The following is a 16,484-nucleotide window of genomic DNA, read 5'->3' on the forward strand; positions in this document are numbered from 1 at the left end:
ACAGCTGTACAACTTTTCAGTAAATGGTAGACATTTCTTTCCTCAAGGGACTAACTCGATAGCCCTTGGTGGGTATAACATGGCCTTAGTCCCCTTGACTATGTTTCTAGCTCAACAGAAATTTCTTTGAAATTTCTATCATACACCAGGGTCCAAAGCTCCAATTCTTTCATGACATTTTAAAAAATTTCCCCAGATAGCAAGTTAGCTTGCCCAAGTAACACTTGAATATGGAACCATGTTTCCTATTAAATTCCATTATAACAAAAGGTGATATAGTCCCAAAGAAAGCTGAATGGAAATCAGAAGGTTGGGGATCAGACTTTGACCCCCCAAAACTAAAAGAAATTATTCTGCTACCTCAATTTTTTTAGGAGATAGAAAAATGATAATCATTTATAAGAATCCAACTATTCATTTAAAAAAGCATCTTTGTCTTCATCAATATACTCTTTGTATACTTAGTTGTCTGATGTCAGCTAGGAGGAACAGTAGCTTTAGTGGTGGACCTGAAATCAGTAAAACTCATCTTTCTGAGTTCAAATCTGGCTTCAGGCACTTAACTCATATGTGATGCTGGACAAGTCATTTGACCCTGGTAACCTCAGTTTCCTCATTTGTGAAATGAACTGGAGAAGGAAATGGGTTAATTACTTCAGAAAATCCCAAATGGATTTATAATTGAAATGACTTAAACAACAACGTAACAGTCTCACAAAGATTCATTAAGAAGTTATTCACAAAGGCAAGTAATCTCCATTTTGATTGTATGCTCATTTAAAAGACCTAAATATATTAAAATGAAATCACAGTACTCTTATTTCAATGAAAATTCTTCCTGAACTGGGAGATTTGATGTTTAAGCATCCACAGTAAGTGTAATAACATTCTTCAGCATTTTTGCAATTAGCAGGTGATCCCTCCCCAACTCTCTTCTATTCCAAGGACAAAATGGACAAAGGAAATAGAAGGATTGGTCTAATTAAAAGAGATTTTGCGAAAAATGCTGAGAGGATCTAGGCCATCCCTAGTTTTGCCTTCTAATTATAAGAAGTATCATTGCCACCTTTAGGTGTTCCAACCTCCCAACCATAAGATCTTCCTGACCTAATAACTATTAAACTCATTACAAAGAGATCTATCAGCAGAAGAAAATTTGAATTGATCAACAGAGGATCATAGATTTAGAGTAGGAAGAGATTTTTAGAAGCTGACTAATTCAATCCCCTTTTACAGATGAAATGGGGTTCAAGGTCATCAAAATTATGTGGTTTTACTTAAGTAACAGAGCTGATATTTGAAACTAAGTTCTTCAATGCCAATTCTAGTATTATTTCCACTCTCTTGGTCACTGGGCCTTTCAGGTTGTTAATTACTCTACTGATTAGCCTTTAAAGTCAGAATTAACTGCAGATTAGTGGTACCTGAGCAGACAATGAGAGATGTATTGGTATATGCTATGTTAAATGTACATATGGAAGAATTCTATCAAGTTAGTTTATGCAAATTAAGGAACAGCCCATTTTCTATACAACTTAGAATAACTGGTCATTATAATGTTTGTTTCTGGCAGACACAAGGTTTTAAATTTCCAAGACCTTCATCAGTGCCACCATCACCTACAAGCTCTCAGCATTCTAGTCCTCATAGCAGTGATGTAGAAGATGAGGATGAAAGATATGATGAAGAAGAAGAGGCTGAAAGGGATCGGATGAATATTAAGTCTCCTTTTACTCTGGGTCAAGTGCCTCATGAAAAGAAAAAGCAACATGGTGAACATAAGAATTGAGTTTCTGTGCTGTTGTTCTCTCATGGTTGTTTATCATCTATAAAACAATAACCTCAAAACAGGAAGTACATAGTCATTAGGGATCACCATATTAAAGAACCTAAAATAACATAACCAAAAAATTATTTATAGAAATAAAATAAACTTTAGAGAAAGTGTCTTCTCTTGCAATTAGTGAAAATGGAAAACTTGTCATTATTGAATAATGGTAGAAGTGACAAAAAATATGTGGTAATTTATTTCTACCATCCTTAGAATGTAACCCAGTAAGTAAAATATATTGCTTTTTATTTATTTGGGTTTTATTTATTTAGGTATTTTCTCCACCCAAATATGATTAGCCAGTAAACTAAAAAAAAAGTGAAAAAGGAAACATTCCATCAAGAAAGGCTGACATTTAAAAATGCCGTTTTTAAAAATTAAGAAATTTTCTTTTAATTTCTGAGAATCATAACCGTCACCTATAATGTGCTAAACATAAAGGATTGTCTTCCTGACAACTCAAAACATTTTTTCAAATGGCTCAGATCTAGTAGTAAATGTTCCAGAGCTTATTGTTTGAAAATAGCCACTTGAGCAAATCAATTAGTGAGCATTTATTATATTTATAGATACTGTGCTAGGTACTGGGTACATAAATACAAAGGTGGGGCAGTCCCTACTATCAAGGAGCTTATACTTTGTACTTGTAATTCCTTGCATAAGAAAGGACTCTCTTTTTAGTTCATCTGCATTTTGAATATCATTCCCCTATAAGTCAAAATCTATTTTCAAAATAATAATGGAAGATTATTCCCTTTCTCTCTGGCATAAACTTGTAAAAAGAATTGGAAATTTCCTAACACAAAAATCCTAAATCCTTTGCTTATGGCAGATGAATGAATAAATCAGGATAAACTAATGTTTTATTATGATGTGAAGCCATCAATATAAAAGACTTAATGCACATTTGATCATAGTAACTGAGATTTTCATTATATTTTATATACATTATCTCACATATTCCTCACAGACATCCTATGAGATAGATCCCACAGGTATTATTATCTTTACTTTACATTTGAGTTAACTCAAACCTGAAAGATTATGAATGATGAATTTGGATATAAAGCATTAAGGCTTTTCTGAACTTAACTCTGGGGTCTTTTCAATAGGTCATGCTGACTCATCTTTAGTTTTATACTTCAGTATGTAAACTAATTTTGTTGCTCTTAAATTTATAAACTTGAGCATGTACATTTCATGGTAGCACAGATGGTCTCCAAACTCTATCTGGCTTGTTCAAACTCTGTGTTCAATGCTGCCAAATTATACAGATAATTATGTCAATCCTTTGTTGTCCTTCATTTCAATTAATCAATAAACATTTATTAAGAGCAGGTGGATAGATGAATGGATGAATGAATGGAATGAATGAGTATATGAATGAAAAAGGCATATAATAGGGAATTACTATTTGCCAAACACCATGCTAAAGACAAATACATATAGATACAAATAAAAATAGTAATCTTTGCTCTCCACAAACTTACTTTCTAATAAAGGTAGATAGTATGTAAGGGGAAATACATTCTAATTAGGGCAGAAAACATATATATATATGATAATCTAGCAGCAGAGTAGAAGGCAAATCTGAGGAATGGAAGTCTGGAGAGTGAAGAAGAAAAGGAGGTAGTAACATCTAGAATACATAACAGTAAGATAAATGGCAAAGCTATGGGCACATTCCTTTGCCCACCAGAAACCTCATTGTTGAAGAAAGTCTTCAATGTGTGCTTTATTATCTGCCAGATATAAACAGATTTATGATACAGTGCCCCTTCCCACCCTGCTGCAATCATTGCTTTTTCTTTGTGCTCTATTATTCCCAATCCCCAAGCTAGGATGGAGACAGGACAGGATTATGACTGTCACCACTATGGCCATTGCCACAGCTGAGTCTCTACTCTAAATAAAGCACTTCTGCTAGACATTAGGTATATAAAGACAGAAATAAATAGTCCTTGACCTGGAGAAGTCACATGTAAATTTATAAGTATATATTAAATTTATACAGAAATAAATGTGGTATTTATGTCTTATTTGTGCATAATATAAGAAATGGCATCTGTACTGGCTGCAAAGCATTCCTTTATGGGTGCTTTATAACTGCTAATTAATTATTTTTAAAGAGGAACTTTATTCAGAGTTGTCTGATTGAGGTATCAAGATTATACATAATTTCTAATCACTTCAAGAGACTTTTTCTTTATTGGCTGGCATATTAAAAATACATATATGAAGACAGATGGACATGGACATATATTTATGTATGTATGTATGTATGTACTGTATATAAGGCAATTAGGTGGCACAGTGGATGAAGCACCAAACTTAAGAGTCAGGAAGACTCATATTACTGAGGTCAAATCTGGTTTCAGACACTTACTGGTTGTGTGACCCTGGACAAATCACTTAACCCTGATTGCCTAAGTTTCCCTTTCTGTGAAATGAACTGGAGAAGGAAATAGCAAGACATTCCAGCATCTTTGCCAATAAAACCCCAAATGGGGTCAAAAAGGGCCGACATGACTGAAAACAACTGAACAATATATGTTATACACATGTATACATCATACACATGCACACATTTATACAAATGTACATTTTTGCAGTGTAGAACAGTAGAAAGTATATTAGATCAGAAATCAGGCAACTTTGGTTCTGCTCTCAGCTTCATCATTATGATGTATATCCCTTGGACAAATCATTTCCACATCTGGGTTTCATTATCTCTAAAATGATAGAGTTAGACTAAGTGATTATAAGGTCCTTTCTAATTCTGATGCTTCATGATTCCATAAATATAAGTAAATATTGGTAATTTCTGTTCTTGGGATTTCAGAATCAAAATTAGTTCTAAAATTCCTATTATAAACATTATTGATGATACTAATGGGATAATTCCATAGAGGTGAGCTTTAAAATAGTGCTAAATTCTATGAGATTTAATGATTTTTTTCATTCAAAGTTCTTGCCCGAGAAAAAACAAATGATTTTTTTCATCCTAACCCTGGATCAAATAAGACTATGCTTTTCATTGTGTGCTTGTGTTTACTAAATTAAGTATTTCAAGCTAAAAAGTTATACTTAGGAATATTTTTAAAGCAACTATTTTGGGATGTTTAATATGAATAATTCTAAGTAGATAAATTTATTTTGAAAACATAATAAAGACTAAACTGAAAGAAAAAGTTTTACATATGCCCTTTCTTTCCTATGAAGGGGGAATTATATACAATGAGGTCAAAAGAGAAGAACTATTAAGAAACATGAAACCAGCATTCTATGAATTCCCTAATTAGTTAACAATGGAAATGATTCCTTTTAACAAAGCCAGCTTGGGTGGTCATAGTAGGAAGGGGTTCAAATGACATTCTAAACTCCCTGGACCATGGTTGACTGGGGAAGCCGCTATAGAGGAGAAGGTGGAAGAAGAGAAAAGGGTCCTCTCCAGTAAAGATTCTCAGAAACTAATAGCTTAGCTTAGCAAAGGAGACAGCAGTAATCCTTGGGTCAAGGGAGTCTAATTACTTAATAAAAGTCACTAAGAGTTTTACATAACACTTTGTCTTTGAAAAACAATTTTTACACATTATTTCATTTAAGGCAAGCAGGTGTAGTAATGGATTGAGAGTTGAGTGAGAAGTCAGGAAGATCCTGGGCAAGTCACTTAACCTCTATCTGTCTAAACTAGAAAATGAGGATAATAATAGCAGCTACATAACAGAATTATTTCTAGGACTCTAATGAAATAATATTTGCAAAGGACTAAGTATAATACCTTTAGCACATGGTAGGTGTTTACTGAATATTTATTCCCCTCTTTGGATCTCATACTCAGTCCCCTTTGTGGGGGTGCTCTAGCGAGGCTTCTCTCCCAGGATTCTTGTTGAACTGTGAATCTGTGTTCAGTCCTCTTGAGCTTTCATTTAGATTGTCAAGACCTAAAATAAATCAAACTCTTAAGTGGAGGAAAAGGCATCTTTAATCGAGATAAAGAGGGTCATGAGCCTGGAAAACTGCCAAGAATCTGAGTTCACAGAGGAAAATTACAGAAAGATTTATAAACATTAAGGAGGAAAACAAAAAGGGGGGAGGGGACTGATAGATGAGGAAGGAAACCTGTTCATGAGTCCTCCAGGCAACTAAAGCAATGAAGCATCAACCCACTTGATTTTGGTTGTTTTTACCCCTCATCATTCAATTTGCCCCAAACCTTAATGGGCAGGCTGGGTTAGTTGTGGTCACTTTCTGTAGTCCTAACTAGCCCAAGTTAGCTTCTGTTTATAGAATAAACAAAGCCAGACTCTCAAGGTGGAGCCCAGTCCAGTCTAGTTGAAAGTAAAATGCCTTAAGGAGGAGAAATGCAATTACATTCTTAAAATTCTTTAGATTAAGAACTTCTCTTACAGTTAGGATGATTTTTTGATAAAGACAGAATGGTATTTGATATTAACAATATTAAAATTAATTTTCCTGTCAAGATACTGCTCTCAGACACTGTTGTACCTCATAGGGTGTTGCTAAAAGTCTGATGAAAAGATGGGAAGCCCCAAATCCTCAGGACCTAGTAAAAAGATCAAGACCAATCTGGATTGCTCTCCTCCCAACCAAGCCATTCCTCAGAATGTTCTCTCCTTATTCACAGTTTGAAGTAATCTATTTAACCGGGTTTTACACTGATGTGACCAAATTTCCTGAGCCAACACTGTTCCCTCATAATATTCCTACAGTTATCCAAGGGCATAACAGAAAAATCTAAATTGAATAAATACTTTTAATACCTTTGATTTTATTCAATTTAATGGAGGGTTATTCTTAACAAGGTACCATGGTAGCATTTTTTTTATTTGAGGCAATGGGGTTAAGTGACTTGCCCAAGGTCACACAGCTGGACAATTATTAAGTGTCTGAGGCCAGATTTGAACTCAGGCTCTTCTGACTCCAGGGCCGATACTCTATCCACTGTGCTACCTACCTGCCCCCCCCCCCCATGGTAGCATTTTATGTATAGTGCTTTGAAAACATTAAAATGCTACTAGTTACTATTATTGTTGCTGTTGCTATTATTACTTTATATGAGTTTATTTGGGTGCTTTACTCCATTGATTCCACATTTACAGATTGACCATTATTATTGTTAATATTATTATTATTATTAATAGTATTTATATAGGCTTTAAGATTTGCAGATTGCTTTATAAATATATAATTTTATTCTTTTAACAACTCTGGAAGTATTATTATTCCTAGATGAAGAAAATGAGTAAGACAATGATTAAGTGTCTTACTGTGGGATCACCAAGTTAGTAGAAGTGCTTGAGGCCAGATTTGAAACAGTTTCCTGAATTTTGGTCTAGCCTTCTATCCAACTGTATTACAACATCTTGAGAGGTGGTTGGTTGGTTATTGTCCTTCCTTCTGGAAGAGGACCAAAATGATCTCACTTTGTTAGTCAAGTCAGAGTGTGTTTGTTACAGTAAGTCTGAGTGTGACTAGAGCAATATAAGCTTTGACTGTTCTATCACAGGTCAGGCACAAGTAATCCATGTAAATATTTGAAGTAAATTCTCTAAATTTGTTCATCTCACATTTCTTTTGAGCTACTTCAATTCTGCTTTGCTCATAGAATGCAGAACCTTCTTTGAGGAGGGCATCCCATGTCACACAATCAATTCCAAAGGGGCTATGCTCTCCGTAGGGGAGTTTGAATGCTTGGCAATTTCGTTTGAGAAAGGACCTCAGTGCTTGGTACATATCATGCCAGGTGATCTTGAGAATCCTCTTAAGGAGGTAGGGATTACAAATCCGCCCAGACAGAACTTTGCCTTTCTCTGGTTTCAACTCAGAACTGAATACTTTCTGAACAAATCCAATATGTAAGAGGTTCCCAGATCTAAAAAAAAATAACAAGATGTGATTTTTCATACTGACTGCAGAACTTTTAAACAGACCACTGGGCTACTTGCTGGGGAACAATGGAGGAGGTAGCCACACATCTAGAGACATGTCACTGGCTCCCTATGAATGGGGATTACCATGCCATAGTAGCAGACTCCCTATCCTTCTCTTAGTGGGTATGTGAGAGGCTGGCATTTTGAGAGGCTAGGTAGCCAGTTAAAGACCTATTTGAGATCAATCAAAAAGCAAGCAGTGTTGAACTATTCTTTTCCTTTACATGCAGAAGTTGTAGAAGATAGATGACAGTGGTCCTCCCCTTTTCTCTTTAAGATGCTGATTGAAAACATCGTAGTTTTTTCTTAATAAAAATGGTTGGACTTGCCTGATTATAGGTGTATAGAGACATGAAAACAGTGGTTATTTTGATTAGTCTATGTGTGAACTGAGCATTTTTTTAAAAAAATTATAGATGCAAACAGCCATTTAGGATGTGTTCTATTACCTGTCTACTTCTTGCAATAAATGTACCTGACTATAATATGAGCATGAATGCCTTTTGGCTCACATAAAGCTGAAATGAAACACAAGCTATATTTAGAAGTTTCCATGGATTAAAACTCCAGGGTAAAGGTGGTAAGACCTGAGCTGAAGTTGTGATAGATTTATGAAACATTATATATGAATGATTCTTTTATATTCTTAAAACCTAGATCATGTCTACAGGAACATGCACCAAATGAAGAGGAGGTGATTGCTGTAATTAGGATGATTTCCCAAGTAACCCCAGACAGGTAGAGCAAACTATTTTCCTTCTGCCTATTTTTAATGAGGAGTATTAAATCTCCCATCCAATGGGGATCATCCCTACCATTACAAGTTATATCATTATTCCCATTTTAGAGATATGTAAATTGAGATTCAGAGTGATTTTAATTCATGATCATAGAAGTAATTGGTGTCAGAATCAAGATTTGAATTCAGATCTCATCTGACTCCTGGTCCAGCATGTAACATCCCCAGTTCCTTCAACTGTTCTTAAAATCATTTACTAGAACATCTGGTTCCATTCCACCAGTATATTAGTGTATCCATCTTGATTATTCTTTTTATTTTCTCCCAAAATATGAGCATGGTGGTGTATAATGGATAAAGAACTCACCTTGGAATCAGGAAGAAATTATTTCAAGTTTTATCTCAGACACAATTTGACTGAGTAAAGTGATATTAACCATAGACAAGTCACTAGAATTCTCCTTGTTCCAGGCAATTTTCTAAGACTCTAAATTTCAGAGCTGGTGACAATCTGCTTTTACAGAGGAAGTTCCCTCTATTAAAGAAATCCCAGTCTTGAGCCCATTCCCCCCCCCAACCCCTCATACCCAACAAAGACATTTGACACATTAACCTTGCCATAAATGTGGATAACTGGAATTTACTCTTGTTCCATCAAAACTTAATTTTAAATTAAATTGATAAAACACAATTGATGATAAATCTATTCTCACATCCTAGAAATAACACCTCCATTTATGCCAACATAAAGGTAGCAAATACTACCATTAGGATATAGCCTCATTAGTCGATTGCCACTAATCAAACAGGTTAGAGATAAAATAGATTAATGCTCATTAGAGTAGTACCATGAAAAAATTTTAATAATCACTGAACAAGATATCAACTCATTATAAGGACAACTCAGAACACATTTTAGTGTTTAATTTTAAAATGCTATGACAAATTTAAAATGTGACAAATTTATGACCTAAACAAAATACAATAAAGAAAAAGATAGTTATGTTCTCTGCTAAAGTTATTTTTCAATAATTATCCATAAAAATGAATCTGAGAATATATATTTATATACTCATATATGTTATATATACTTTAGAATACAGACCATGTGTAGATCATATTGTTTTTAGTCACATAAATAATGGCTTTAATAGAAATATAAGTGAAATGTTCAGTAACTTGGATTATTTTCTCCAGTTTAATAGATTATCTTCCAAAATTCTTGCTTGATCAAGGTTTATCTCTCTAGCTGTAAGACAATAGTAAAATAAAATTATAAAAGTTTGTTTTAAAGCCCAGCCCAGTACAATCATGAAGGAATTATTATCTGAGTATAAGGTTCTGTGTCCCCAGATTTTCTGTTTCAACTTCTTTTAAAACACAAGAAATTTTTAAAAAATATTTTTCCCTGAATATTTATTCACCTTGATCTTCCTAGGAATTTCTGTTGGTCACTCTTCTTCTTCTTCTTCTTCTTCATTTTTTTTTTCTTCTCTTGGTTGTGGGATGCTGTTCTGTTTCTCATTTCTTCAACTTCCTCTCTTTCCTTCATGGACTTACAGTGCTTCAAGTTCCTTCTGCCTTTTTTTCCCTCACTATTTGCAAAGCTTTAATTATCACTTCTATATTAAGGACTCTCAACTCTGATTTCTCATCCATTCTACAGCACAGCTCCACCTGATCACATTCTGCCATCATTGCAAACTGAACTTGGCTTTCCCTGTAAATTAGTTTTCATTTTCTAGTGATGATATTACCTTTCTTTCCTTCACTCACTTACTTAGCGCCTTCCTCTCCTTCAGCCTGTATATTCAGTCAGTCACCTTCAAAAATTCTCTCAGAGCTTTCTTTCCATCTCCTTCATCCTCATCTTAGACTGGACAATCAACAACTGTATTATTCCATTGGAGTTCTGTCCTACTTCCTATCTTTCCATGTTTAAGAGGTGACATTCTTTGGGACACCATGAGGTAGACTTTTTCATAATACTATTTATTAATGCACATGTTTTCAATGCCAAAAAAACTCATTTTTCCATGACCTCTAGGAAGATTTTTTTTAAGTAGCCCAGTGTCTTTTATTACAGTGAAGTTACTTTATTATCAAATGGATATTATTATTCATCCCTTTGTGGTCTCTAGAGACCTTGTTTTTTTAAGCAAGTTCAGTTTTTCATATTCCAGTAAAGTTTTAAAGTCCCTAAAGTCCCTAACCTTTTTAAAGTCCCTGATACAGATGGTACAACTTCAAACCTGTTTTATCTTGACTCTTCCCACTGAATGTTTTATCCAATTCATTCTTCATGTTCTTGTCATATTAATCTTTCTAATACACCGCAGAGGAAAAAACCCTGACTCTGAAATCAGTCACAACTCTAACATTCACTACATCGTGACCTTGGTCAAATCCCTTAATCTTTCTGAACCTCAGTTTCTTCACCTGCAAAATGAGAAAGTTGGACTAGACAGCCTCCGAGATTCCCTCCCAGATTTAGACTAAAGATGCTTTGATACTCATGCCTTCCTTATAAATTAAAATAAATTACTGATTATCAGATTAAATACCAACTTTTTACCATATTGCTTAAGACCTTCCAACAATTCTTCCCATCTTGTCCATCTAACTCTAATTGAATATTTGGAGATACATTCTTTCCAAACAGATTGGTTAGCTATAACTCTCCCACCTTCCACTATTCCCTTTGCAGGTATTATTCCTTCTAATTCTGTTTCTTTTACCAAGAATGGTCCCTGATTCTTCTCCTATCAAGGACCAGCTCAAGACTCACTTCTTTAACAAAAATTATCTCAGTTCACAATGATCTTTTCCTCATTCTCAATAACCAAAGCATATATAAATTTGTACTACACATTTTCATGCTTCTTTACTGATTGCTTTAATTTATTATTTGATATATGTATGCCAGAGCAATAATTATGTTAATTCTATTAGGCAACATGGGATAGTGAAAAGAGCAAAGGACTTTGATTCAGGAGATTTCTAGGTTCAAAGTCTGCTTCTAACCAATACTTTTATTTTTGTTTTTTTTAATAATATTTTATTTCCCCCATTATAAATTAAAACAATTTTAAACATTTGTGCTTTTCTAAAGTTTCTTGTTACAAATTCTATTCCTACCTCTCTCTTTTTCCTTCTTCTCTGAGAGAGTAAGCAATCTGATATAAAATTAACAATGGGCAAGTCAGATTCCTCAAGAGATTAATACATATAATTCCTACCTCACAGAGTTGTCAGGCTGTGTGTGTGTGTGTGTGTGTGTGTGTGTGGAGGGGCAGTCTTTGGCTTGACACTGAAAGCAAGGTTTTTTGGTAAGAAGTGCTTTGTCAACCATAAAATCCTATATTACTTTTTTAACAGTTTTTACGTACCAAACAATGACCACCAGACATAAGTGCTTACAAAAATTTTTTTAAAGTTCAGAGGGAATCATAGATAAGAAGCTAGCAGAGACCTTAAAGACCATTATTAACATCTGTGTCTGGAGACACAAAAGTGTTATTATGCAATTAGTAAGTATCTGAAGCAAGATTTGAACACAAGTCTTCCTAACAACAAATTGTTCCCTAGCTACTATGCCATACTGAATCAGGGTGAGTTTGTGTCAGGGGCTCATTAGCAAAATTTTTTTTACTTTCTATACTACAAGACATAATGTAAATATGTTGTGATTACCAGACTATAGTAAACATCTCTCAATTTGCAGATGAGGAAATTGAGGCCTAACAAAATTAAGAGTCTTGCCTAAGGTCCCATAACTACTAAGTGACAAAGTCAGCTACTGCATCCAGGTACCCAGACTACAATCCCATGATTTTTTTCACTGTGTCAGACTGTGTCTCATTCTTGTGATATGAAATTAGCTTTTGTTATATAATCTTTATATTTGTTCCTCTTTGTGCAACTGAATCATTAATCTTAATAGTATATTAATAGAGTGGGGCATTCCCTGAACTATCACTTCAATTTCTGAAAGGGAGATAAAATATTTTCTGACGTAATAGAAGCCCTAAGTGGGTGTTAAACTGTGAAATTCATATTATATTACACACTCTGACTGAGGAATTTTTTGTTTTGTTTTGATTGGTTGGCTGGTTGGTTGGTTTTGAGGTATTATTATAATTTAAATAGTCTGACCTCTTCACAACAAACATTGCTATGAATTTTTTGGGCAATAACGATAAAAATTAAAGAATTTCAATATAAGAATGAACTAATTCAAAATGATTTCCAGAAAAATATACAAAATTCTACTTGTCCTATTTGAAAGGATTCATTACATATTTACCTTCTTCTGGTGGTTTGTGCAGGGATTCAAAGAACATGGCTACAGCTTCAGAAATAGGGATTGGGTTTAGGTTTTGATTGCGCTTTTCTAGAGAAATAAAACAAATATTTTCATAATAATAATAGTTAACATTCATATAGTGCTTACTGTATTTTATAGTTATTATCTCATTTGATTCAAATAACAACCTTGGGAGGGAGATACAATTAGAATTCCTATTTTATAGATGAGCAAATTGAAGCAAACAGGATTAAGTGATTTGCCCAGCTAGTAACTCTCTGGGAACAGAGTTGAACTTAGATCTTCCTGACTCCAGATCTAGCACTCTATGCACTGCACCACTTATCCAATAAATATGGTAAAAAAGTAAAGTCTGTCTAAAGTAAAAGATTTCCAAGGCCCTCTTATTTTTTTCAATATACTTAATTTTGAGCAGTGAGGTGGCTGTAGTGGATAGAGTCCTGGATCTTCAGTCAGGAAGACAGGAGTTTTTTTTGTTTGTTTGTTTTTGGTTTTTTTTAGATTTTTGCAAGGCAAAAGGGGTTAAGTGGCTTGCCCAAGGCCACACAGCTAGGTAATTATTAAGTTTGGGAGACTGGATTTGAACTCAGGTACTCCTGACTCCAGGGCCAGTGCTTAAGACAGGAGTTCTAATCTTGCCTGTGACAACTTACTGTGTGATCCTGGGCAAGTTATCATTTAGTTGCTCTCCACCTAGTTTCCTCACTATAAAATGAGAAGAGTTGGCCTTGATGGCCTTTAAGGGCTAAATCTATGAATCTTTTAAAGGATTTAAGACACCTTGTGAAATAGCCTATATTAATTTTGCATTGTGAAAATTTAGAGAGGCTGTGTAGCATATTGGATAGAGTCAATCTTGGATGAAAGCCGGTTCTTTCCATTCTATCTGACTAGGATGCTGTAGATAAGATCATGCCCTAGAGAATGCCCTCAATCTATTTTTTTTTTTACATGTTTTTCAGTCCTGGCTCTATGGAAGCATCATTAGCCCATCTCCTTTCCTTGATATAATTGTTAACACAGTGCCTTGCACATATTGGTATATCATATGTGTCAGATGACTGGAAAGTCCCATGCTGTTGTCAATAGATGTAAAATATTAATCCCAACTATACATTTATTTTGTTAAATTATCTTGACTTCTCAGCTTTAGTTCTTAATCTGGAATGAAGTTTTTGTGTTCTATGGTTTCTAAAGTCGTCCCTTCTCTACTCCAACATTTTATGATGCGATGAATTACAGCAAAGTGCATTCCTGCTTCCCAGGATGAAATGGAAAAAGCACTGGAATTGGATATAGTGAACTTTTGTTCCAAGGACCACTGCATGATTTGGGATATATCATGGAACTTCTCTGGACATCCCTTGTCCCTAAAATGAGTTTTAAATTATTGAACTATCTAATAATCAGACAAAATAACCTCTGACATTCCTTCCAGCTGAAAGGCATCTGGGATCTTTGTTTCTGTTTCTCTTACCCAACTGTAGTCTGTAGAAGAGATTTTTCCTAAGGCTCTCATCTGAGATGAAGTGACGGCCCTCTACAACACAACACAAAACAAACAAAAATACAAGAGAAGGAATTGAGAGTTTAGATGTTCTCAAGGGTATGCTGGCTGCTGCTTTGGAATAGGGAAACCAAGTTGAATGACTTCTATAACATACACTGCAACGCACACACTTCAGAGGATGGGTGGATTGGCCTGCTAGGTAACAGGGAAGGGGAAATAATCTCTCTGACTTCACTTGATAAGCCCTTGGATCCCACCTAATGGAACTCTTTCTCTATGTTTTAACTTGGACATATTGATACAAGTCTTGAAGAGTGCCTCTGCTAGGTGGGGTACAGTGGATAGAGCACCTGCCCTAGAGTTAGGGGGACCCAGCTCAAATAGCCTCAGACACTTGCCACTTATTAGCAGTAGGATAAGTCACTTAACTCCATTGCCTCTAGGGGAGGGGAAGAGGAAAGGATAAAATTAAAAAAGGCTTTTTAAATTTTTTAAATGGATTTGGCTTCCTTGAGAATCTAACCTGAAGATTTTCATGGACTGAGGCAGAGCAGGACAGAAGAAAGTTGGACCAGGAAAACAATATGCAAAAGCAACAACAATGTAAAGGAAAATAAAATAAATAAGAAACAGTTGTAACAATGGCCAAGCTAGATTGAGAAGAGTTGAGAAAAACATTCATCTATCTATTCTTTGGAAAAGTGGGGACCTATGGGTAAGAAATAATGCATACATTGTGACATATAGTTGATGTATTAGCTGGTTTTGTTTATTATACTTTGATACAAAGATTGTCTGAGTGGGTAAGGTAAAGGGGAAGAATATTTCATAAATGAAAGTGATGCAAAGGCAAATGATATCAATAAAAAAAGTTTTCCCTGTGAGAATTGTGGAGCTTCTTTAGGCATGAACTTGATTAAGGTAAAAGATCAGATTCAAAATGAATGTTGAAAACTATTTTTGCATGTAATTGGAAAAAATAAAATATTATTTGCCAACAACAACAACAACAAAAATATCAGATTCCCAAAGATTTCACATAAAGATAATATCTCTCTTTTGGCATACCAACTACCAGTATCTGACACATTTAAAGGCTGTCAGAGTACCCCAAAATATAGACTGGGACCATAAGCTGTGACTGTTATATTCAAGAGCTGGAGATGTTATCTTTTGACCAACCTAAAGGTCCAGTTCTCTTTTCCCAAATATATTTGCATGCAAGTGCAAAGCCAGTTTTTAGAGGTAATAAAAATTTCCAATTAACTGAAAAGTTTCATTTTCTGTCCTGCAATCTTGTTTAATTTTAATCTTTTAAAATTTCAATCTTTGTTCTAAAACAAGACAAAAAAAAATCTATCCTACCCACCAGAATTCCTCTGCACTTTCTGCTATGGACTCTTGCACTTGCTGAATAAATAGCTCGCAAAAGGAAGGATTTTTTTTTTTTTTAAGTACTTACGAGTCCCCTTTAGGTAGAGGATAGCTTGAGGAGTCCAGTTTCTTCTTTCAAAAAGTCTCTACAAACCCAAGGAGAAAAACAGTTATGGAACATTATGCTCTAGCCTTCTGCAGGTTTAAAAACAGAAAGGTCAATCACAAAAGAATAAGTGCATGCAGATGTAGAGGATTCTGCTTTTAAAGAGTAGATTACCTGGGGAGCACACCAGGAATGAGAGATGAAAAAACCCACCAGAAGCAGGGTCAAGCCAGAAGTTTTCAGACTTCCAGTTGCCTATAGAGAAGAAATAACCACCCTGGGTATATATATCCTTACTTTGTGCCATTTCAAATTCCTCTTGAGCTGTTAGAATGCTCAAAATAGGCATATTTTTCCAATAAATTTTGCAATAAGATTGACAAGATGTTCTTTTCAAAAAGAATAAATGAAATAATAAAACTAAATTCTAAAAATATAATCATTAAAATATTCTCCACCCTCTGAGATTCTTATAAACTAAATATGAAAACTGTTAATAAGAAGTAATCTTTTCTCTGTGTAAAGGAAAACCTCACTTACCTTCATTGTTACTTCCTGCCAGGATTCTCTGGTAAGAGTTATCTAATCCAATTTGAATACAGGGACCTTTTGAAACCTTCCCTGTCAATGGACATCTTTCCAT

The 16,484-nt window shown here is 34.7% G+C and overlaps 2 protein-coding genes across 4 annotated transcripts in view; one reads left to right on the plus strand and one right to left on the minus strand.

The window, feature by feature from the left end:
* The window catches only part of GYS2 (glycogen synthase 2), an 81,056-nt gene extending 77,938 nt beyond the window's left edge, over positions 1 to 3,118 (plus strand). For all 3 annotated transcript variants that reach the window (XM_074194303.1, XM_074194304.1, XM_074194301.1), the window contains one exon: positions 1,574 to 3,118. In XM_074194303.1, the coding sequence (XP_074050404.1) occupies positions 1,574 to 1,789 (216 nt within the window). In that variant the 3' untranslated portion in view covers positions 1,790 to 3,118. The remainder of the gene's footprint in view (positions 1 to 1,573) is intronic.
* Positions 3,119 to 9,671: 6,553 nt separating this feature from the next.
* Positions 9,672 to 16,484, minus strand: SPX (spexin hormone). The gene is given in 6 exon segments (XM_074195172.1): positions 9,672 to 9,773; positions 12,831 to 12,917; positions 14,329 to 14,391; positions 15,824 to 15,881; positions 16,382 to 16,417; positions 16,419 to 16,484. Coding segments are annotated over 6 exon segments (375 nt in total). The 3' UTR covers positions 9,672 to 9,708.

Source organism: Macrotis lagotis, chromosome 7 (genome assembly GCF_037893015.1).
Source record: "Macrotis lagotis isolate mMagLag1 chromosome 7, bilby.v1.9.chrom.fasta, whole genome shotgun sequence".
NCBI classification, from domain to species: Eukaryota; Metazoa; Chordata; class Mammalia; order Peramelemorphia; family Peramelidae; genus Macrotis; species Macrotis lagotis.